This window comes from Rhyacophila brunnea, unplaced genomic scaffold (genome assembly GCF_057557595.1).
Source record: "Rhyacophila brunnea isolate RB1 unplaced genomic scaffold, BYU_Rbru_1.0 scaffold_20, whole genome shotgun sequence".
Classification (NCBI taxonomy): domain Eukaryota; kingdom Metazoa; phylum Arthropoda; class Insecta; order Trichoptera; family Rhyacophilidae; genus Rhyacophila; species Rhyacophila brunnea.
The window spans coordinates 21,094,889-21,120,333 of NW_028232860.1; the positions used below are offsets into that span (position 1 = coordinate 21,094,889).

Below are 25,445 nucleotides of genomic sequence, written 5' to 3' on the forward strand. Positions count from 1 at the left end.
TTATTTTCTTATCCAAATACGTTGAAAGAAGATATAACCAAAATGTATCAATGTGAAATTGAGCTTCAGTAATTTTTTTAAGCTTCACTTTCATATATTTATAGGCCGTCAATGGAATTAGGCCAAAATGAACCATTTATGACGGTTTCAAGGCCGGAATCGTTTATTGCCGTAATAAAATTTGTTGAGTGTTCATCCAGTTGCCTGCGAATCTGTATATTCAGGTGCCACCGTGTTCCATAATGCTCCATTCAAATAACGGTGTTTGTACATGCACGTCTATTTGAAACAAATATTCCTTATATAAAAACAGAAAAATATTTTTCTATGGGCGCTTAACTGTCAAATAAACCATAAATTTTCGCATTTTGCCGCTAGATATCCCTAGAAGTCCCTATATGTTGAACTCGCTATTACATACTTTCATATTATTTATTTTATTTTTCGATTAATATTACATTATGGCCAGATAATCCGAATGCCGAATAAACGTTATTGAATAAATATAATCAAATAAAAGTAAATGGTTAACATGATAGTATACCTACCTACCATATAATTATTATTATGCATAAATCAATTCCAGCACAATCATGTGAATTGAGTTGCTAAAAATATAATATTATATTTATTAGATTTTCATGAATCTCCGTCTGATGTTTATTTATTAACAAGACTCTTGAATTCGAAAGCGTCGCCGCTTTTACGAAATTTGCGGCATTGTAGATTAGCTTCATCTACGAAAGCAAAGTTTAGTATAAATAAAGCAGTCATGATTGAATAAAATGAAACACCTATTATAGGATCAATTGTAAAATAGATAATACCATTAGGCAATAATCAAAATAATTCACTGAATCATAATGAAATACGGAAGAAAATAAGTACCCATGACAATTATCTACAAACGCGGGCTGTCAGTTGCAATCTGTCAACTATCGACTCTGCCAAATTTAGCAATCGGTTCGCTAAACTTATACTTATGGTAGAGGGGCATTAGGTGTTCGGGTTCGGCGAGATGCTTATGTACAAAATCTCCATGAACGCAAAGCATACGTTTCACACGCCATCTGGCGTAAAATCGCATTCGAAAATAATGGGTGGATGGGGTATTATGTGTTATCTTTATAGAAAACGGTTTCTATCAACATCTTTGTAGATATTTAGGCTGTAGAATGCATCAAAACCTTCTCAAATATTTAAAAATACACATACATATTAAAAACAATATCATGTATATTTTGTCTCATTAGGATGATTGAACTTTAGTGGAAGAATTTAATTTTATTTGTCCATTTTCACTTTCTTTTGTTATAAAATGCATTGTATTTAAATTTTTGTTTTTTTTTGTCGAATGGTGATGGCATGACAGACCTTTGTATTTATTCATTCTTTTTCTGTGAATACTTTCATTTTTGTGCCGTTAATGTTAATTAATTCAAATAAGTTTTATTTATAGACGGATTATATCATTATTTGAGTCAAAGAATTATAATAACCCACAGGAATCATTTTTTTGTTTGTGTGTTAATAATTTTGTAGTTCCTCCACTATGCTTTATATAATTATATATATAATGTAATAATATTAAAACTAACAATTATTGCTTTTTGTATTTAGGTTTACTAATAATAACTGCCCCATTATTATTTATTTTCCTCTGCAATGTTATGCTATAGAAAAATATAATATGTACTAATAAAATAAGCATGGCAATACTTTTCTGGTGTATGGTATAATCAATTAATCACTTTAAATATTTCTTATAAGTGTTTTTTGTAATAGGTACTTCTTACTTTATAATGAGATAAACTGCATAAAAATTTATCACTGGAATTGTTAGCATTAACTGACGAATATCACACGTCACTGTAACCTTTGACTTTGTTATTTTTTTTTTGCATAACAGATAATGTTACACGTTTATATATTTTAAAAAAGGGCTTGGTGCATAGATTAATACATGTTCAATACTCATAATTCTTAATGCTTGCGTAGATAATCAGTAATTTTCTTTTCTCAAAAATAAGTACATGACATTCAAAACTAGATTTCTATTTATAAAACATAATTATTTGCTGCCGTCAGTTTTACACAGGCTGTCTAATACATAAGTCATTTTATTAAAAGAAGTTTTGTTATGCATTTGTTCCTAAATCACCATTTTCACTCGTAAGCAGAGCTAATTGGTCTCCACAGACCAGACGTTATCTTAATAAGCTTTTAAGTATCTATCAAATATTATTCAAAAATATTTAAAATGAAAATATCATAATTAAAAACTGAATCCACTGAAAAGATAGTTATTGGTTGGATTTTTAAATAAAATTACTTAGTCGAAAGTCTCTTTCTACATACCTAATAAAAGTGTGAAAACAAGAATGTATTTGAAATTTAGCATTTTATAGCAAAAATCATTAGTAATAATATCATTAAATTTAGACACACAATGGCCGAGCGGCTTATAATGTTGTGGGTCCCAGATCTAGGGTCTGCCAAGTACACATATTGTTTTTTTAATTTCGTAAAAACAAGTCTGTTGATACAAACCTCCAACTTGTGAGGGAGGGGCCCATGTGATCATATTAAAATCGGACATGGTCTAATAATTGATAAATAATATTTTGCTCACACGTTCATAAATTATCAGACAACGTATTCACATAAAAACAGAAAACACCAGGTCCTTGGTTTTAATGTGGAACATCTATCTATATTTAAATTCATGCCATGGATGTTTTTATTTTCATCCCTTAACTTTCCTTCCACTCAACCACTGAGTAATGGTTGAGTGAATAGGTAACAAACAACCTCCATGATTGGGCCGTACGCTCCGTTTCAAAGTGGTTATATATAAAGAGTATCTACACAAGGCTTCAATTAATTGATTGTATTATTTTTTTAATAATTTTAGCAAGAGAAACAGGAAGTGGTGAAAGAGGTGAAGCCTGCGAAAGCGGCTAAAGCCAGCAAGGCCGCTGTCAAACAATCGCCCCCTGTTGAGGCTCCGGCACCTGTTAAACCAGAGCCCCCCACTCCCACGGAGAATCCCCACACTGCTGAATCAGTCCCCAAAGAGCAGCGCAAGAGTAAGTTTAACATACCAATATTTTTGATATAACACTATCGACCGAAGGTACTTGATGGAATTTGAATTTAAATCCATTAGAATTTTACCAATATTTATTTTTCTTTGTAAAGATATCAAGAGATATCTGCTTATGCAATGATCACATTGCAATATTTCAGCCAAAATGCTTAGTAAAATGTACAAAACATAGAATCAAGTGCAATGATCACATGCATAATATGTAAAAGCATGATTGCAAAAGTAGAATTACCACTTATGTAAATCTACAATTCGTTATCATTTTATGATTTAAAAATTCTCTTGTCTAATACAGAATATATCTATAAGCTATTTCTTAAATCTATTTTAAAGCTATGAATTACATACATTGTTTAATATACAAGGGTTGTCCGTGGAATAAGGTCTCCAATTTTTTTTCACAAATAAAAAAAATTTCTACATATGTAATCCCCATTGCGATCGATGCATTTTTGGTATATCCGTGTCATAGAACTCTCCCTCCGTGGCGTGCAGGTAGCGTACAACCTCTTCAAGTCCTCGTAGGTCCTGAAATTTGTCCCACCCAGGTGTTACTTCAACGCAGGAAAGAGATGATAATCACTTGGTGCTAGGTCCGGGCTGTAGGGGGATGTGTGACGTTATCCCATCCAAGTTGGTTGATTAGGTCGGTTGTTGCACTTCAACTCGTTGCCGTTGGTGATCTTTGGTGAACATTTTGGGGACCCACCTTGCACACACCTTGTGATAATGCAAATGTTCTGTCAAAATCTTGTCAATAGTAGTCTTACTGACATCAGGAATGAATTTGCACAGCTCCCGAATCGTCACCCGTCGATCTTCAAGCATTACCCTCTCCGTACGACCGTTTTTAAACTCTGCATTTTCGCACGTTTTTAATGTCCATATACTGTTGTCCATACACTTCACATAACTGTCGATAAATTTCTATAGGCGTAGTCCTTAGCACAGAAAAAACGAATAACAGAACGTAACTCACACCTGGCGGTAGCGGCGAGTGGAAGCTCCATCGCGAACGGCTACCAAACCAAAACTAAGCGTTGTACAGCTCGGAGTGGTGGGGATTTGTAGGCGGGGAACCAAGCTACACGCCAGTGTAGTGTTGCCGAATCTTGCGTTAAAGCGTTCCTCGCGAATCCAGCGCCTTGGAGACTTTATTTTACGGACAACCCTCGTAGATTGTAAACGTGTTTGAAATCATTTTCTCTGGTTTAACCTGTTTTATGCCTCATGATATTACTATGGCAGTATCTGACAGGCTGCAGATTTATAAGGCTATACTTCAGCTGAGGCATGGTCTAAAAAGATCGTGACTATGCGAAGTGTGGATTGTGCAAATGATGCGAGCCGAACGAAATATAATTTGTCATAAAAATTCAACTTGGGTCCTTTTAATGTTATGTTTATTATTATATTCGTAATAATAATAGTATATTCATTGAGATGTTTTCTTTTTCAAGTACATGCGGAACGTTTTTTAGTCATCTTTACACGATTTAAGAATATATTCCTCTGACGCCATCACAAAACAAATGTACGTGCTCACACCTCGACTGTCAGTCTCCGATTGGCGACGACTGCGAAATTTCGTTCCACCTACTGTTGAAAATTATTTGCCGTTTCACTTATGTATGCTCTTAAGGACACACGTTGAATGTAGAGCAAAGCTTTACTAAAATTGTTGTAATACTGATAGTTTGTGGCTTAGTGTGTCATAATTATTCAAACACATGTTACTGTGTGTTTAATTTTTTGGTTCATGCAAATCAATCGACAGTGGCTAGTTATTTGAGTTTAAAGTCGGTCAAGATATCTTGCGAAATTTGTATGTATGGCCTGATGATCACGGCCTCATAGAGCGAGAAAACTCACTGAAGGCATAGAACCGGTTAAAGGTTATTTTTTTTTACTAAATCCTCACAATAATAGTCGCAAGCTTGATTCCATTTTCTTCATAATCCGTGAAGCTGATTAGGAAACAGGTCAAAACAGGTTATCTTGAGAATGAAGACTACGAGATTAAAGGTTTCGAAAACATACATCAGGTTAATAAACCTTTAAAGACAAATTTTACCAGTGTATCCTACTTTCAATGACAAATTATAAGTCCCCTTTTTATTCTTATTTGCCAATTGAAAATTTCCTTTGCCGAGTTAGATTCGAGATTTTTTTATCTATTTTCTTTATTGACATTTCTTGTTATGACAGTTTAAGAATTAAGAACCCAATTATTGTTGTAATTTAACTTACGAACTGAACTGTATAAAATTTCAAATTTCCAATAATTCGAGAGTGTGCTATAATAATGATGTTAAATTACAGATAAAAATAAGCCTCAGCCGACACCAGCCCCCGTTGAGAGTTCCGAAGTGATCCTGAAGCCATCGGAGATGGTGTCCAGCGTGTCATCATCTTCCAGCGTTAGCCAACCTGCCGACCTCACCATCGACAAGATCCTCAAGCAGTCGTACGCCCTCGAGATGAACAACACTGTGCCCAATGGACAGACAGCGCCTCCGCAAAACTCTGCCTCTCTCAAGGGAAAGAAAAAGAAGAATGATCAGTCACAGCTCGGTCAACTCAGTGAGTGCCTCCTTTCAAGCTTGTCATGATTATTGTGAATATCCTGGGTCCGGCTTTACTTCTCCACCCATATTGTATGTGGACTTCATTTGCATTCCAACTTCCCGAATTTCTATTTATATCACATGCGTACAGCCACGCATCCTGAAACGGGCTCCTTTACTATCAGTATGAATATTGTGATGTAAAAGTTATCAAGTGTAGCGGCCCCTTAAGTCTTCCATAGGAGACAGTTAACGTGAAGACATCTTCATTACAATGTTATTTTATCATTTTCGGTGTGTTTGTTTCTAGCTCGAGGAGTCGACGGTGTGAACGTGAACATCCTGGTGCGGCAGCTGGCGGAAATGCCTCTCTCCCGCAGCGAGATTCAGATCCTCACCGACTGCCTCCTCAACAAACAGAATGGGCCCGTTCCGGAGCACTCCGAGTGGTCTGAGGTTTGTGCACACCTAGATTGACTTCCATTTCAAATTGAACATGTTTACTTTCAGCCATTTATCACATCTACCTTGCTGTCGTACTGAACCGCATGTCTAATTGCGTCATATTTTGTGTAATACAGAAACTGTCTGAGACTGGATCCATCATGGGTTAAATATTCATCAAGATTATAAGAAAGGAACACCTGAAATAGCATAGTTATTATTTGGATTGGAAACACTTTCTCGGCTTGTAACCTACTGAATTGACTTTCAACGTGATATTACAAATTTTCAATTGTCTCATAATCGGTCTCAATTGAAATCAAATCTACATATGTTACTATTGGACACATCCCTCTGTGTCATCTCCCTTTTTTACTCATAAATTATTTTTATTTTTCCAGGGTCCAAAGGATCCCATGCAGAAACTGAAGAAGCAACTGGCAGAGAAAGAAAAGGCGCTGACCGACGAACAAGAAGCGGCTCAGGCAGTCCGCGCCAAACTGGTGGAACTCAGGTAACTTATCTAAATGTAGCTTTACTTGTAGGTACCTGTTACGGTTCCGAATTATTGACTCTTCGTAAAGATTCAATACAGCTGTAGGTTTTATGCAGTTATTATAACACATTAATTAAGGCGGCCAGCTGAGATAGTTTGAGATGGATAAAGGGTTTGAGGAAATATTATTCTCCTTCATTAATCAAGGGAAGACTGAACCCAACTATTCATTTCAAATGGCGTTGCATCTTTCATTACCCCACAGCCATATTTCTAAAATTCAAGTAGCTTAGAATTTATTGGATGAGAAAGAATATTTATACTATAACATGACAAATATGGATTGTAAAATATTGTGACTTCTCCAAAATTATAAATCAATTGCAAACTTCAATATTAAGTTTTTCCGAATATATTTTTCTTCATAATGTCAAGTGAACATTGAGATAAAAGTATAATGCGAGTGTTGCCAAGGAATAATTTGAGAAAGTGTTCTAACCACGGATAACGTAGACGTTTATATACAGATCACATGAAATATTTTTACACCATAAAAGAGTACCTACAGTAAAACACGGTTAATTTGAAATTCACTGTAAATCGAAAAATTCACTAAAATTCATGAAATCTATAACGATTTTCATTAATTCGATCAATGAACCATAATAGTGGCCACTGATCTTATCTGAAAGAAATTGTATCGGAAATGAAAACAGGGTTTTACTGTACTCTTTTATGGTGTGAAAATATTTCATGTGATCATTAAATTTCAATGCTGATTTGCATGGTGAGAAAAATAGGGCATCATAGTGACGACGCGGATGTTTTTCCCACAAAGTTTACCGATTGTGATTATTCATGCTTAGATCCCTAATATGCTCTAAATTCGGCACTCCCCCTCGACATTGAATTTGATGCACATCAATTAGTTTGATGTTATAATTCCAGAGCTTCAATCAATACGGACCGTTCAAAGTGGAGCCAGCTGCTGGCTAACACAGAGAAAGGGATGGCGGCACAGGCAGCTGAAGTCCTCATGCTGCAGACTCGCATCCAGCGTTCCGTTGAGGAGGCTGGAGTGCAGCGACAACAGATTCATCAGGTATCTTATCAAAAATCATTCTTCTTGTGCCATCCCCTATTAGAGGTCGGCCACATTTACATTGTTGACTGCTACCCGGAACAATTTGGTGGAACTGCAATCGTATCTCTGTAGATCTTTCCCTTCCATAATGAACTGGGGAATGTTGTCCGTTTGTCCACTTAAATGATCATGACAATCAGAAGGATGTTGGTAATATCGATGCTCCTATACTATTTCAGACTGGAAAGGGTCATTGCGGAACAATATCCTGTAGTATATTTTATTTAGCTATCCAATTCGAAGTTGTAAGAATTATTTTTTCTCCTCTTCATTCTGTCTCGTCTTACATGCTTTATGCCTGTGAATATATCGTCGGTGTTTTGTAAAAAGGGCGAATTAACCAAAATGCTACTTTACAGGAGGAGGATTTTTAACTTTTGACATTTATTTGTTTTTTACCTGTAGATTATTATAAATATCTAACAAGTTTATAATTAAGCTTAGAAAGAATACTGTCATTATAATAGGTGTTATTATATAATATTTTAAAAGGCCTAATATGTCAAATTTGCATTTTATTTCGTAATTTTAATTAATTTAATTTTAGTCGATTATCGTTTTTAAGTACTTTCCTGTGGAGATAAAAATTCGCCGTTTTTACACAACAAAGCTAGTGGGGTACATATTGTATTTTCATTAAAATCTCGATTTCGCCAAAATAGTTGATTCGCCCTTTTTACAAAACACCGACGATATTTTTTTGATTTCTCTGGCCAGTTTATACTGCCTTTCCTCTAAAGAATTCTATGTACAAATAGTCGATGATCATTTCTGTTTGTTTTCATTGTGCGTAGTATTAATGGAGATGTTTTTGTTGTTCCACAGCTTCAAGCTAAATTGGCTTCAGAAGGTGAATTTGCAGCCCAAAAATCACAGATGGAAATGCATATCCAGTCACTGTCAGAGGTTAGTTTATAGTATGTGACATTCATTTTGCAAAAAAAAAAAAAAGCTCCAGATTAACGTCTCGCATCTATGTTCTGCAAATCATCACTGTCAAAAATGGGAGGAGTATTCTACACGCAAGAGTAAATAGTCCCAGTATATTACAATAATTTTTGAATCATCGATCTAATTTCGAAGCGAATCTAAAAACAAGACGGTGATATCAATAGATAAACATTATTACAAAATAGTGGGTATAAAAAAATTATATTTTATCATATTCCTAAGATGTTTGTTAAAATAATTAGTGTGTCGAAACTTTGACTTTTTTGTGTTTCTCTTAACCAAAAATGGTAATGATGTGCTTAATGTTTTTGCATCTTCTAAGAGTGATATCTGTCATGACATAAAATTGGTTTAAATAAATAATTGCAGGCTCAATTAGCGATGTCAAATACGGTGGAGGACCTAAAGGCGCAGTTGAATGAAGCCGAGATGTCAAAAGTGGCCCTCTCTAATGATCTGCACCTCGCAAACAGTCAAATCCTCGCTGCCAATCATCAGACTTCCGACTTGGCCAGGAAACTTGAGGTCAGTTATACTTCCGCACAAATTTTATTAACATTTAAACAATTTGGATTTTTATATTATACTGTTAACATAATAACTTTTGTTGCCGATTAATAGAAACATTTTTTGCTAATGATATACTTAATAATTTCAGGATGCGCAACAAATGTACACACAATTGGAAGGCGATAGACTTAATGCTGTGAGATCTGAACAATTTGTCAAGCAGGAATTGCATCAGGCAAATGAAAGACTGAAAGGTACAAATTTAACTGTCATATCTTCATTTGTAACAATTGCTACCATAGGGCCTGATGTCAAATTTTTATATCAGAAGATTGGTTCTTCTGATGGTAGAAATTATTTTCGTAAGAGCTTATATAAATTAATCGATTATGTCGTGTTGCAGGATTGGAAGTGGCACAGTCGGAGATTAAAAATTTAAACGTCAACTCACTTCAGCAGACACTGAAGCACGAAAAGCGCTTCGAAGAGCTGGATAGACAAAATCAACAAGTATGCTCCTCATCATATAGTTAAACATTTTCCACTTGAAAGTTTATAGAATTGTCATTTTATACCAATCATATTATTTGTCTTGATTCCGGATGATATGTTTACTAATTATAATTGGCAGCTTTATTCAGTGTACCCACAGCGAGTTCAATCTACCGCGCTGAGATTAGCGAGTTATCGCATTGGCGAGGGGTGGAGGTAGGCTGTTAAGATTCGACATAAATAGTGAACTCTAAACTTTGTCAGTCATATTTATTTGTTTTCATTGAACTAAGAATACATTTGCAGATGGTGCTGTTGGTTTTTAAAATTCAATTCAACCCTGCCTAAACACCAAACCGTAATAGTTTGGGTATGCTATGCACGATCCGACAAACACAGTGCACACATTTTCAGTCATACTTATTTATTTTCATGGTGAAACGATTATTTTTTGACTATTATCTACTATGGCTTGAATTAGGCAGGGTTCAATTGAATTTTTAAAAACTAACAAATACGTTAGACTGACAAAGTTCAGTGTGCACTATTTGTAACTCCACCTTTCGCCACTGGGTTATTGGCTTGGTTACTCAAAGCAACTTGAATCTGCGGCGTGGTAATTATCGCAAGGTAATCTACCAATCTCACAACAGGGTAAATTAGTTGCGCAACTTCTTGCGATGGTTTTCAGATGACCGCTCATTTAAAAATACCTATTCTCTGATATAACGAGTACCACTTATAACGAGCAAATTCAGTCCGTCCCATCTTCCTCGTAATAACCAAGTTCGACTGTATTTATAATAATATTTGTTGAATACCCAAATATTAATTATTTGTCTATGTTTAATTTTAATGTCTATTACTTTTAATCTGTGTTACAGTTAACAAAAGAGCTTAGTGCAGTGAAGACAGAACGAGATGATCTAAGTAGCAGTGTAAAGAATCTGAAAGAAGAGTTGGCATCACAACCTACCCCTAATGGAACCACAACTCCTACAGATAATGTATAAATTACACTATAATTTGACTATAACAGTAATGTTAATTCTTTTGGAACTACATTAAAACCCCATAAATTCAAATTACGAAATACAAATGTACCTATGTCAAAAAAACAGTAAAATTTTAAAAAGTGTTTTTTATTGAAGTGTTGTAACATTGTTTCCGTTTCCGATATAGTTTCCATCAGTGGTGCCTATTATGGTTCATTCAATTAATGGAAATCGCTATATATGTACTTAAATAAATTTTATGAATTTTAGCTAATGTTTAACAATTTTAAAAACAATATGTTTAATTGCGAAACCAAGTATTCGAACATGGGACCCACAATATTATAAGCCAACGCGTATATCGCTCGGCCACGATCATATCGGCAGATCGTGAGAGTAAACCAAATGATGAAGTGTAACGAGCGACATTTTCATTTATTAATTTGACAGACGGATATTAGACACTACTGCTCTATGACATTCTGAGGAAATGCGATTTCTCAATACTATCATCGATGATTTGTATTTGTTAATCGTGAAAACAAAATGATCATGAAAAAGAGAGAGAAGTTGTCCGTAAATCTTGACATTTCATGGTATATCTGTTAGGTTCCAAACAGTTGTCATTTTTTAGTTTTCTTTGCAAATTCTAAATGACATCAAAGAGGGTGACTAAAATCAATTTCATTCACTGATTTACTACACTATAATGTCCACATCTTGTCATGGTTATTTATGGAATTAAAATTCATTATGCTCTGTCTACAGACGTATACCATGTTATTAGGGGTAGGATCGGTTGTATCGGACAGCAAAATGAAGGAAACCGATATAGCTACACTTCTGAATTATTTTACCAAATTGAATTCAACCAAGAACTTCCATCACTATATAATATTGTAATTTACCAAAATCTTTTGTGTTGTTTCAGAATGATAGTGTAAATACAGAAAAGGCTGTAGCTGCAGCGTGTAAAGAATTAGAAGAAAAACATTCACAACAGTTGGACAACCTGCAGAAACAGCTCGACCAACATAGAGATAAGAATAATGTAAGAATACCAACACAATATGTAATAATTTCCTAATAGATTTGTTACTTGTAGCCGTTTCCCATCTTAACAATGTTGTGATCAATCTGAATAGATTTGTTACTTGTAGCCGTTTCCCATCTTAACAATGTTGTGATCAATCTGAATAGATTTGTTACTTGTAGCCGTTTCCCATCTTAACAATGTTGTGATCAATCTGAATAGATTTGTTACTTGTAGCCGTTTCCCATCTTAACAATGTTGTGATCAATCTGAATAGATTTGTTACTTGTAGCCGTTTCCCATCTTAACAATGTTGTGATCAATCTGAATAGATTTGTTACTTGTAGCCGTTTCCCATCTTAACAATGTTGTGATCAATCTGAATAGATTTGTTACTTGTAGCCGTTTCCCATCTTAACAATGTTGTGATCAATCTGAATAGATTTGTTACTTGTAGCCGTTTCCCATCTTAACAATGTTGTGATCAATCTGAATAGATTTGTTACTTGTAGCCGTTTCCCATCTTAACAATGTTGTGATCAATCTGAATAGATTTGTTACTTGTAGCCGTTTCCCATCTTAACAATGTTGTGATCAATCTGAATAGATTTGTTACTTGTAGCCGTTTCCCATCTTAACAATGTTGTGATCAATCTGAATAGATTTGTTACTTGTAGCCGTTTCCCATCTTAACAATGTTGTGATCAATCTGAAAGTAATACAATACCATTTCCTATGTGAATAAAAAGTGTGTATAATTATTTTATTTCTGAAATCATTCTTTTATAAACTGCTATTTGAATTTAAATTGACATAAGTTCTGTACTATTCCATAGGGGTCTATTTAATAACTCAGGTTTCCGCCTTTCGGCATCTTCAGGCTCCATGATATGAATATGCATAGAGCCTGGTGATTCAACAAATTGAATTTAAATTCAAGTATTGTCAAGTACCCTTAGAGGTAGCCCTTAGGTATTAATTTTCTATTTGAATATCATAGATATGTTTCATGTGACGTTTTCTCTTTAAGTATATATTCCTGATTCACAATATATTTTAAGCGAACTCGATGTATTAGGTTTTCTTCTAAATATCGTAACGATATTGTCATGACAGTTTTCTAGCAATAGTTTTCAGAGTTAGAATATACATATTATAAATGTGGTAGTTTATCTCTTATGCCTTACAGCGTGTCCTGTCTAGTCTTGTATTGTTAATAGTAATTTTCAGGCATTGTCGATTGAACGGATACTGTATTACTTAAGTTAGGAAAACTTAGTGAAAGATCTAATAGATGAAATGAGTGCGGAGACTAATTTTCCCTTATGATTAACCCCTTCTATATTGTTTATTTTTTATTTTGCCCACAACCCTTTCGTGTTTGATTAAAATTGAATGGGGGACCGCAGGACCTTATAAGAAGGAACTGGAAAGTGATGGAAGAGCTAACGGCCGAGAAGAAAAACCAGCTAAACAACAAACCGCAGAAGCCCCACGATGACAGTAGTCTTAGAGTAAGTTTATTTTGGTTGCGAGTGAATAGATTTTGCAAAACGGTACCAATTCACAAATGTCAAATAAAATATAGAATGAGTATTTTTAGATCAAGCAATATTTTATATTGCTTCAGACATTCATAGTTATTTGTATTTTGTTAATGAACTGTCATCGTGCATTCCTCCTTCTTTACTCAACGTTCGGATTCGTTGCAGAAGCCATTCTCAAAGGATAATGTGGTACACTACTGTTAGGGGTATAAATCCGTATGCCACTTTAACCCCCGTTTCACTTGCAACTAATATTACCAAGCGATATAAAGTGTCCATTTTCACGTCAGCGAACAATGGTCATGTGGTAGAACTGTTTTCAGTGTCGAAAGATGCCATACATGAGTGCATAGTTTGGCACAAGCTAGATGCCTATGCCATGATACCCGCGCGGCTTATGCGTCGGCCTATCGCGTCGTGGGTCTGGCAAGTACACATATTGTTTTTCAATTTGTGTATGAGTCAGAGTATGGATCGAATTGGTTGAGCAAGTGGCTGACATCCATTTCTCATGAAAACAAAAATCTGTTAATACAAACCTCCACTCTGTGAAGGCCCATATAATCTTATTAGGATCGAACATGGTCGGATCAGAGATACCTATTCCATAATGCTAGATTTGACAAGAAAAAGCTATATTGGCAATTGGACACTTAGAGTGGCATTCTAATTTCCACAATTTACCACATTGTCTTTTGAGAAATGGCATTCTGCATCGAGAGCAGGAAACGACGAGATAATAAAGGAAAGAAGAAATACACTATGACAGCCTAATACAATAAACTATCATTTTCACAAAAATAATTAATCGAGTACATATTATATATTATAACGTTTTGTTTTCTCTTAAATATTTAAGGAATTACTTCATTTAATACACTGATTTAATTTTTGGCTTTTAAAATTGTTATTTAATTTAATGGTCCTGCTAGTACATAACAATTATAAAATAAAAAGCTACCATTTTTTTTTTTATAATATGTCACTTTGCAAACATAGCTCATTCCAAATGTGTTTACTTATCGTAATATAAGTGTCATCAATTGGAACCTTTCTGTAAAACTGTTCAAGTAGTATGTAATAACATTCTTGGTTGAACACGCTTCTTTGTACCCACCCCATTGCACGAAAATAAAATGTCTTACCCTCATATGTAATAACCTGTCAGTATTTGTTATGTCCCTTGTATGTACATATCTATGCTCTCATATTATTTGTATAATATATGTTTCTTTACTATTATTTCAATATTTATAAAGTTATGAATTAAAATTATGTATTGTCTTGGAATGGTAAAGTACAAGAGCAAAATTCTCAGTATTATGTAAATGTATCTTTAAACAGTGTGACTTTTACAGTATTGAAGTTAGAAATTTGGCGTGTGGTTGGTCGTGTCGCACTTACGAACTCAACACGATTGCAACGTGAAGACTTTATTAATTTTATTGATGTAATTTTGTTGACATTCACGCATGTAACTTAATGTACCAACGCGTTACGAACGACAGTTAGAAAAAGCATCTGTTGACATTTTCAACATAGTCGGAGGGCGCTCAGCATTACTGTCACATTCGTATAATTCAAAAAGTCACCGTGTCGAAATGCACAGACTTTGCAGCGATCAGTTATTCACTTCCATTTTGAAGTCCAAGAAAGTGACCAATTACAATGGAATAAACTATTGTATGAGATTTCATTATTATGGTTACACCTTCCACAAGCCTGCATTAATTCAAATTAAAGTGCTGGATTTAATGAGTCTCCAAAGATGTTAAAAAAATGTACATAATTATCAAATAAAAAGCAAGTCTTTGCATTGCAGATTGATTTGTAGCCGTCATCGCACTGAGATAAAAACACCTCTCCTTCATTCCATTAAAGTTTATTTCATAAAATGAACCATTATTATCTACATGAATAATCACAAGTAATCAAAGGAGACAGCAAACAGGCCGCTATTTTGTTTTTTATTAACAAACAGTTCATTAAATCCGGAGAGTATTCATTTTCCTCTGTTACTACATGTGGAATCACATATTATACAAAAAGTTTCTCAGATATAGTCATCCAAAAACTCTTGATTGAGCAGTTGCTTAAGTGTGTGTCTCTTTATTGCAGGAGGCCATGACGAAGGCATGCGTGGAAGAACAGCGGCAGACCAAAGAAGTGCTGGAGAGGCTGTTCCCACAAGTGAGCGTCCACTCGGTCCACTCGCCCGCCACCCACAAGGAATGGTTACATTCCTTCTCGGAGAAGGCGGCCGCTGTCTTGAGCGCCTCTGCCTCTGCCGCAGCCAAGGTGGCCGCCGCTCCCCCGCCCCAACCTCCCAAGCGTAACGATCACGAACTAGACAAACTCAAGATCGAGAAGACACAACTTCAGACCCTGGTGGACCAATATAAGACCATCATTGTCGATACGGTAAACAGTTTTACTTTATAACAAATTCTCAATTAATTATAGAGTCCAAATTACATTGAACGTTACAGCTAGAGTCTCCATACCTGTGTGTTGACGAAACATATCCTGTTTTATTACATGGTGAAGGATTACTTCAATGTCTCTGTCTTAACCGCATCTATCTATTATGTACTTGAATAATCACACGCTGTGATGGGACCTTTCAAATACTGTTTTTTTTTTATAGGAGGGTGCCCTGAGTCGACTTCAAAATAATGTCACAGTACAGGAGCAGAGATGGGATAAGCAGCTAACAGAGAAAGAAGAAGAATTAGATAACCTTAAAAAACATTATAGTGTACAAGTGAGTTCACATTTCATTTTATATTAACTAAATCAGTCAATGCAATCTTTTTAAATTTAATGTTAAACACCATTCAGATCCAAACTATTTATCCAGCAATATCAATCAACCAATTAAAGTGCTATGTTTTACTGTTTAATCGAATGGTGTGAAATTCTATACCGCAACTTTTACAATGTGGGAATATTAGGAGGTTCAACTTTTTAACTATGTTGGAGAAAGTTAAAATACCATAGATCGATTGAAAATAGTTTTATTTTTAATATGCCATTTCCGCTGACATGAAGCGTCATCCAAATTGTCTGTTATGAAAAAATAACACCAGTTGTTTCAACGTTGTGCTTTTATTTCGTCACAATAGAAACACTACATCTGTTTATTTAACTTAATCTGAAGCTGGAAGTCTGAAATTTATTAACGAACAAATAATTATTGCGCAGTGTCAATCTTAAATATGTATGTTTTTAGATGCAAGAAAAAATGGATTCATTGCATGGTGTCGAGGAATTGCTAGAACAAGAACGTAAACTTCGAGCAAGTCACGAAGGAAATAGAAGCAAACCCTTCTTCGGTGGAGGCATGGGCGATATGGAAAAATTAATAGAGGTAATAAATGAGACGACTTTTTTATTTTCATAATTCGAAATTTGGTGTAATTCCGATGAACAAATTTTAAGTTCATAAAATATTTTCATAGTAGGCTACGAATACCTAATTAATTCTTCATCAACAGATGCCAAACTCGAATTCTGAACGGCTTCAAACACCTCGCTTTTTCGATTGCTAATTATGTTTGTTTTGTATTCAGGAAAATGCCCGCCTTACGGAGGAAATACGCCGTCTTGAGAATACATACCGCCAATCACTCAACGGCCCCTCACAGGTAGGTCAACAGAACCACCACCATTAACATAACACTACTGTGATATATCTAATTCAATTACAATCATTTAAAAATCGAACCAAAATAATATCAGTTTACATTCTGATTGATTCGGTAAATTGTTTATGAATATATCTTCACTGTTCTGGCAGAAGACACTAATTCGAAAAAATGACATATTGAGTTAGTTATACCAAAATGTTCCTTAGTTCAAACTTTACCGTCTGGAAACCTTCTTAATAAATAAACAGTCTTTATTTTAAAGTCATCCTTTTTACGATTACTTGATTAACTCACATGATGGACCATTTCAATCTGCCATAACAGAGACAATATATAATACGGTAATATTGCCTTTAATATTTTCGTAAAAGCTTGTCTCTTTCTGTAAGACTGTATTTCGAGGCTATATATTATTCGTCTCATAAATCATTATTTAAATTTAGCATAATAAATACTTAGTTAATTATTATTAGAAACTATACAATTTACCTAATTACAATGAAATCATATCGTCTCTATGGCAGTGGTGAAGAATGAGATTTGGAAGTAGTAGTGAATAGGTAGATACGCTTGTCAGTCATACTTACGGGAGTTAATAATAATATGATATTACTATGTACTGATGAATAGGTACCCCTTAATGCCAACATAGAATTGAGAGAATAGATGGCGTTAGTTAGTTTTTAAAATTTTATTAAACTTTGAACAAAACATATGATTCAACGCCGTAGAAAAAAACTTGTTTGAAATGATCCAATTTTCAATTATTTACTTAACCTTTCCTATGCCTCACGATATTAGTATGGCAATATCTATAACGACACACATTGAATGTAGAGCGATTAATTTATGACTTAGTATTTCATAATCATTTATTCAAACAGATGTCACTGTTTAATTTTTTGATTATGCAAATCAATCGATGGTGGCTAGTAATTTGAGTTTAAAGTCTGATGAGGTAACTCGCGAAATTTGTATGTGTGGCCTGTTGATCAGGCAGAAGTTGCCAATCTGTTACAATAATTAGCTGGTAGATGTCACGATATTCTATACTAAAACATGATACATTTACATACGGATTATTATAGCCTTTTTACGAGTATTGGTGATAAATATATGACACAGCGTATCTGTAGGTAGATATATTGCGACAACTATTACATCATTGAAACAATTTTGAAAACCTCAGAACCATACATAATATTAGAAAAAAAGTTTGACTGAGTGGGATTCGAACTCACGTCTTTCACTTTCCGGGGTGCTTTCGCCTCTAAGCTATCGATCCGTCTATGATTCATGTGAATTATTTCTTATATTTACGTTTAAACTGAGCTACTTTGAGGTACTTCACTTTTTAAAACCTTACGTATATCAGTATTCAATAAAAAAATAATCATTACATTATTATTAAGGTAAGCTTTAAATAATTGCCTATAGTAAGGAGCCCTCACCACTGCCCTATGGAGTAAAATTATTTTAAGAGAAAGATATACTGAGACCTCTTTAACAATGCTCATCCCCTGTTAAACAAGTTGTAGTTAATGTTAGTTCGACAAACAAATATTATGACCGAATGAGCATTCTTAGAGCACTCACAGTGTATCCATTGTGTACGTCAAATAATTTAGTAAGATATTATCACATGACTTAAATATTCTTTATCTATCTTACAATAATTAAAATTTTCTTATATCATAAATTGTATTTTCTGAAATAACTGGATCACTTATAAATTTTCATTGCTGGCATGGTATGGTCATCATTTCAGATAATGTTTTTATTTGCAAAATTACAATAATCAATTACTAGTACCTATTCATAACGTAACATAATATAACATAACCTCTATAAAATAAAAACATTACAATATACATAACTAATAATTGTTAAATTCGTGCTCATGCTCATGCTCATTAAAAACAATGACTTTGTGATATAAATACATTATTCACTAAACCGATAAATACCCAGTTGTCAATTATTTGCAGAAGTTTAAAAAAAATGTAAAAAAAACTGTATTTATTGACAACGTCAATGAAGGCATTTAGCGTTAACTTTTTTAAGTCCTGCACCATGTATGGCCTCATTCAACTTTTGGAAGCACAAGAAGGAAAACTTCTTTGGTGCCAAAGGAAAGGGAAGATCGTTATTTGATTTGTTCCTTTTCTCCTTTGTGCATAAATGCATTATGGTTAATTTTTCAGACATGTGCCCCTTTTTCTTTCGCACCCAGAATTAATATCTTAGTTTACATATCAAATGAAAAATTAAATTCTACAAAAATTGACAACCAAAAAACATCATACTTTTTAATCATATTAATTTTAAAACTACTCATCCAAACATCTCTATTCTTGTCTCCATTGTCAGGCATATAATTAAAACCCTGGCTCTATTTTCCGTGTTCTTTTCTGTTTAATTAACGTGGCGATTATTTGACAGTTGCCCCCTAAACAAACAGCGTTTGAGCGTAAAGCAAGCAAAAAGCGACGTTCGATCGCAGGTAAACAAACACCATGAGGGGCCACGGAGTGGTCTCATATTTATTTGGTCTGCATCTCGGGGACATTCGTCTAACACTCACGCGGGTTAACCGGGGTCGTCTCTGCTCACAACATTATACGTTATATATTGCTTGACATTTCAACCTTTATTGTCATCCGAGCTTGTTCATCGTGCATTTGGACTTGTGGACAAATTAAATTAATTATAAAATTTTACCTGGGGAATGAACTCATCATCAAACTATGCTAATGTCAAAATTACTAATTCTTCTCAAAATGTATGTCAGTCTATCTTGTAAAACACATACATACAATCATAAATCACATTTTCATTGAATAAGCTAGTACAGGAGAATCTCACTAATCCGACAATATAAAACCCTATTTTATGTATGTCCACAACAGGAATGTCCAACTTCAAGTAAGCTGTGATCTACTATTCAATATTAAAACTAGCAGTGATCTGCTACTCTTTTCCATTCTAATCTTCAACAAACAAATTATTATTGGCTAAGAGCACTGAAGTGTTCAAAATTAAACAACGCCTTACCGTCACAAAGAAATACTCCAAATACCATTCTCCACATAAATAATGTATTGGTTTTCTGCAAAGAAAGAGCCCACGGCGTGGCGGTAAGAGGAAACAATGCCTCGGTTTAAAATGCGGGGATTCATATATCGTCTCTGTTCTGGCAGAACACACTAACTGAAGAATACTAGTTTTGAGTAATTTGACTTTGAAGTTGTTAAAATGTTTGAAATGGTCTATCATGTGAGTTTATTAAGTAATCGTAAAAAGGATGACTTTAAAATAAAGACTGTTTATTTATTAAGAAGGTTGCCAGACGGTAAAGTTTGAAATAAGGAACATTTTGGTATAACTAACTCCTCAATATGTCATTTTTTCGAATTAGTGTCTTCTGCCAGAACAGTGACGATATTTTCTTTCTCTCATTTGTGTAACAGGCCGTGAGTGATGCAATACGAATTAAGCGATATGATGATCTAACACTGGCTCCCTCATAGTTAACTTGAAAATTATTTCCAATTAAGAATGTCTCAGAAATGAATAAATAGGAACGATTACCTCTACAAAATCTCTATCGACGAGTTGGACATGCCTGGTATAAAGCATATTATGGAAAAATAAAACATAAAATATTCTGTCAATGAAGGTTGAAATTGTTAATCATTTTCTAAACAACTGGTTGCTGTGATCATATAACATGCTTTTGAGCGGATTTTTTTTTTTGTAAATATTTTTATTGAGTAAGCAAGAGTATAACATGCCACCTATGTTGACATTGTGCAGTTGGTGAATGCCAAAATTGAAGAGGGTTGGATAAATCTGTATGTTATGTCATTATTTCCATAGTGTTTAAACCAATTTTACTTTCAATACAATATATTTATTTTGTCTGGTTTTTTTTTTGTAATTTTTTGGGTAGCACAATGTAACAGCACGACTAATGAATTACTGTTAATTTTGTTGAATTAAATAAATCTATCATCCGGCTGCCTAAAATGTGTCGGAAAAATAATTGCTTTCCATGAAGTGCTTGGCTTGTCGTACGTATGTACATACATACGTACGTGGCTTATAATGGGAATACATGATTGGCAGTGAGTTATATATTATTTGGCGCTAAAAATTGTAATTTGAATTAATTCTTAGTGTAAATACTACTATTTATTCGATTCGTAAAGTAAAGACACTAACATAATATAATTACATGTAAATAATATTATATTTTGATTGTATTTGGTTCCGTATATAATAATTATTTTTGAGAATCGTATACGGCCCAGAATTGATTGTAAATTATAATTTTATAATTGTCCAGCACTATCAGTTAATCAAATACATACACAAATAGCAATTTGTTTATAATAAAATGGTATTCATTTTAATATTATACGTAGTCTATTCGCCGTAAGAAGTCAGACAGCTAAATCAAACATGCTGTTCCTGTCTTTTAATCACTTGTTTTTCTTAATTGATATTATTATCAGAACACAGCTCAAGAACAAACACTACAAATGAAAAATATAAACTGTTAAAATTAAAATGGCGCCGACGCTTGTAAAATGTTACATCGTATTGACAATTGTTGATATTAGATACCATGTGGTGCGTCGCTAAAGTCTATTGACCACAGCGCAAAAGAAATGTGAAAGCGGAACAGCTTGTATATATTCCACTTATATGCCATCCTAATTCAGACCGAGTAACACAGTTTAATATTCCTTTTGTAACGAACGGTGGATGATTTTTTTATAATACTGGCAATAATTATAAGTCTTTAATTGATAATAAAGGTCGGTTAATATTCGTCGCTTGAATTTTATGTTGATTGCCTGGGAAGTTATCTGTGTTGTCAAGCTTTACAGTGAAACAACAAACTAAACTGCTTTCAATATTTATGTTTTATTTAGCTAATGTGTTAATATTTTATACCTAACTAAAGCAATACATACCATATTTTTTTTACTTATGATGCGGTTATTTGGTTAAAGTAGTTTTGTCACAAATGACCGATTTAAGTAAGTAGCTACACATTGGTGCACGGTTTTCCAGTTTTTATTGATTGCGCATTTTTAATAGACTGTTTTTGTGTTGCAGGATGGTTCCGTAGAAAAATAACATTTAGAAGAAAGATACCGAAGGAAGCGCGAGCCACGGATCGGGACGGGGAAAGGGTGGAAGAGGGAGTTAGGGGGGAGCGGCCGCGGCCGGACGGCCACAGCTCCGGCCGGAGATCCTCCTCTCCGTCATTTCAATGTGCCAGCAGTAAAACTTTATAGCAAGACATTTCTCTGTTACAGATAACCAAAGTTGCAAGTGCTGGACCCAAGTAAATACTGTCATTATAAAAGAAACTAAAATCTTACAAACGGAGTCTTTATTCATTTGTTTTCTCTGCCTGAGAAATTTGTGATGATACATCTGTTATGTGTGCCACTCGTTGGATACGTTTGAGAGCTTTATTCACAAACTCTAATAAAAGTCTGTCCGGTATGAAAGCAATAATAACCATTGCAAAGAAAGACGTAAATAAGGACACGACTCTCCAAAACAACATTGGGAACACATGGCTATAAAAGTTGTTAACTTCACTTTTACAACACAAGTTTGTAACAATTTTTAAAGCTCTACGTGTAGGCAAATAGTCTATTAAATTAAACAAATCTCAGCTTCTAATTAATCTTCATACACAAGTTTCCAAAAACAAAAACACAAGTAACAAAATGTGTAGACTCCGCTCGAAACCAATTACAATGACGAGAAATGATGTCATGTGTCACGTGACCTAAGTTTCTTTAGTACATTCATGTGTGATTTTACAACATTAAATTCTTTGTTATCTTGATTACACAGTAGCTACAGAGGTTGTCTTGTTGTTTCTTGAAACTATGTATATAAGTTGCCATTTTTTGAATTTACGTGACTCATTCTCAGTCAGTGGTAGACACAATATAACAGAGTGGTAACAAAAAAATGTTTCTTTTTTTGTTGAGAATATAAAGAAATCTATGTTGAAAATTGATCTGTATCTTGATGATATATTATTGACCTGTTTTTCAGACTGATATCTACCGAGACATTTTTTTTGTAAGAATAACAGAATAAAATTATTTTAAAGCTCTGCTGACGAGTGGCAAAAGATCACATTGCAAAACTTCTTTGAATAATGATAAGTTGAAGACATCATTGCGTTACTTGTTTACACAGCGGTTGTGGTTCGTACCAAAGCTATACTTCTGCATTTAAATGTATCACACTCGTCCTATGTAATATCCATGGTTCCTTAATCGCTGAGCAAACAGTTTCCTTCATTTTATTGTACTGGATGTTTAACTTAACAAAAGTATATTGTATGTACTTCATTTCCACGAATCAAAAGACATTTTCTAACAATCCACACTACTGCCATGTTTTTTTTTTAAATCATTCATTGTTATTTTTTTGTGAATTTTTCCATTGTTTATTGTTACAAGACTGAAAGAAAATAATACTGTGCATGTTCTAAATATTGCGTTTACATCGGACACTTCTGTCTGAGTATCAATAATTGTTGGATACACAAAATAGCAACACCTCCTTACACACATCGGCATACTGTAGGGACAGAAAATGTATTACATTTTTTTTTAATATTGTCGTTTCCAATCTCATTAAATAATTATTGATCACTGCAACTAATAAGTGAATACATACCCTTTTTTTAAATCTAACAGTAACGTGTCATCTTATAATGTTGTGAATCTCAAATCTGACGAATCCACATCATTGTTTTTCATTGTATGTTTTGAGTCGGTCTCCACTCTGTGGAGGCCCATAATATGATCCCTTTAGGATCAAACATGGTGATGCAATGTAATTAATTTTGTCAGCCAATTCGTATGAATTTGCTGATAATAGATTTTATAATGGCTACCTAGAAATAGGTGTTGATGACTCAAAAAATATTTAATGCAAATAATGAAAGAATGATAACATAATAATGTTATTGTAATAATTCTAATTCATTTTTATAGCTTCAGTTAAAGGATATTATGTCATTTATAAACGATATGTATCAGACATTCAACATATTACAATATTCTAATAATACTTACAGATGAAAGTGTCGAATGAAAACGCAGATTAAAAATTTATTTTCCATCTTTTTAATGTGACAAAAGATTGGATCTGTAATAAATTTTAGGATTAATCTCACCTGAGTAATATTTTCATGTATTTTTATTTCATGTGTTGATTATATGTAACCGAATTATATATATTATATTATGTGTGTGTTTCTTTCCCTCGTTATCATAATTTTACATTTTTTTTCTTGTTCAATGTTATCTTTTTATACACCTAGAATTAGGCCCTCAAGAATTCCACTTTTCATTTATTTAAACATTAGATGAAAATCAGATTTATTATGCGAGATATTATTTCATAATATTTAACTAGGCAAATTGTCAAAATGGTAGATGCTAAATTTAGTCGGTCCAGCGATGCAAAAGTGTTGTTTAAATATTATGTACACTAATAAAATGACGTACTCAGTATTTAGGAGAAAAATATGTATGTTTATGTGAGGCCTAGTTTGAACTAATTGTAATGTTAAAAGTCGTAAATGATTTGATGGTTAAATGAGCACAACTTCAATATGTAATGTCGGCAACATGGAGGAATAATAAGAAGAATCTTTAAAACTCTCTGCACTTACATGATCTTCAATGTATTAACAATTTATTAGATGTCAGAATAATGATCTACATAATATTGTGATTTATAAATCTATAGATGGAGAGTTATAAAAAAGAAAAAACAATTTAATATGAACCAATACAAATAAGCCAGGTGCTTTTGTCACAACAATAATGTTAACAATTTATAATAGGGTTATATTCTACGTGGATTTCGAGTTTGGGTCATACTTTATTGGACCGATAATGCGGTGACATTAAAGAGATAATTATTTCAACGCCATCTCTATTATTCCTCCACCGTTCTTAGTTATTAATTTTATTTTTTACTCATTGTAATACTGCTTGAAATGTTTTCATCATACGCTATTATCATTTCTTCGTTGATTTTCTTTTATGGTGCTTTACTATGACGGCTACACGTAATAATATTATTAACAATATCGTTTTAAGAAAGCAATTATAATTATTGTTTATTTACTCCTTATCATGGATGATACTATCAAAATATACATAAATACTAGGCTGTAGCAATATCTTTTAAAGCTTTATAGATTATTCGTAATTAGTTCACAATTGAATAAGTTATCCCTCATTCGTTAGCGATGTAACACAATAAATATTATGAGTTGAACGCTTTCACACGATTTGAGAATGTTATAAATAATTATTCCAATCGTTAATATTCTTGATACTTGTTTAGTTTAATGGCGCGCTGGTGTTTACAACGACCTCATGCCATCCCAAATAGCCTAATATATTTTAAAAAAATTGTAAAATTGACTTTTACTTTTGGTTAAA

The 25,445-nt window shown here is 33.7% G+C and overlaps 1 protein-coding gene across 7 annotated transcripts in view; it reads left to right on the forward strand.

Moving 5' to 3' along the window:
* The window catches only part of LOC147071376 (uncharacterized), a 41,927-nt gene extending 17,174 nt beyond the window's left edge, over positions 1-24,753 (forward strand). For 2 of the 7 annotated variants that reach the window (XM_085948631.1, XM_085948633.1), the window contains 18 exons: positions 2,915-3,089; positions 5,432-5,692; positions 5,987-6,132; positions 6,522-6,634; positions 7,565-7,718; positions 8,586-8,666; positions 9,081-9,236; positions 9,370-9,475; positions 9,625-9,731; positions 10,598-10,720; positions 11,640-11,759; positions 13,151-13,255; positions 15,407-15,709; positions 15,936-16,052; positions 16,521-16,658; positions 16,861-16,935; positions 19,381-19,441; positions 22,066-24,753. In XM_085948631.1, coding sequence (XP_085804757.1) covers positions 2,915-3,089; positions 5,432-5,692; positions 5,987-6,132; positions 6,522-6,634; positions 7,565-7,718; positions 8,586-8,666; positions 9,081-9,236; positions 9,370-9,475; positions 9,625-9,731; positions 10,598-10,720; positions 11,640-11,759; positions 13,151-13,255; positions 15,407-15,709; positions 15,936-16,052; positions 16,521-16,658; positions 16,861-16,935; positions 19,381-19,441; positions 22,066-22,247 — 2,523 coding nt within the window. In that variant the 3' untranslated portion in view covers positions 22,248-24,753. The remainder of the gene's footprint in view (positions 1-2,914; positions 3,090-5,431; positions 5,693-5,986; positions 6,133-6,521; positions 6,635-7,564; positions 7,719-8,585; positions 8,667-9,080; positions 9,237-9,369; positions 9,476-9,624; positions 9,732-10,597; positions 10,721-11,639; positions 11,760-13,150; positions 13,256-15,406; positions 15,710-15,935; positions 16,053-16,520; positions 16,659-16,860; positions 16,936-19,380; positions 19,442-22,065) is intronic. The other 5 variants (XM_085948632.1, XM_085948636.1, XM_085948637.1 and 2 more) reach the window with 3 other exon arrangements.
* Positions 24,754-25,445: the final 692 nt, after the last annotated feature.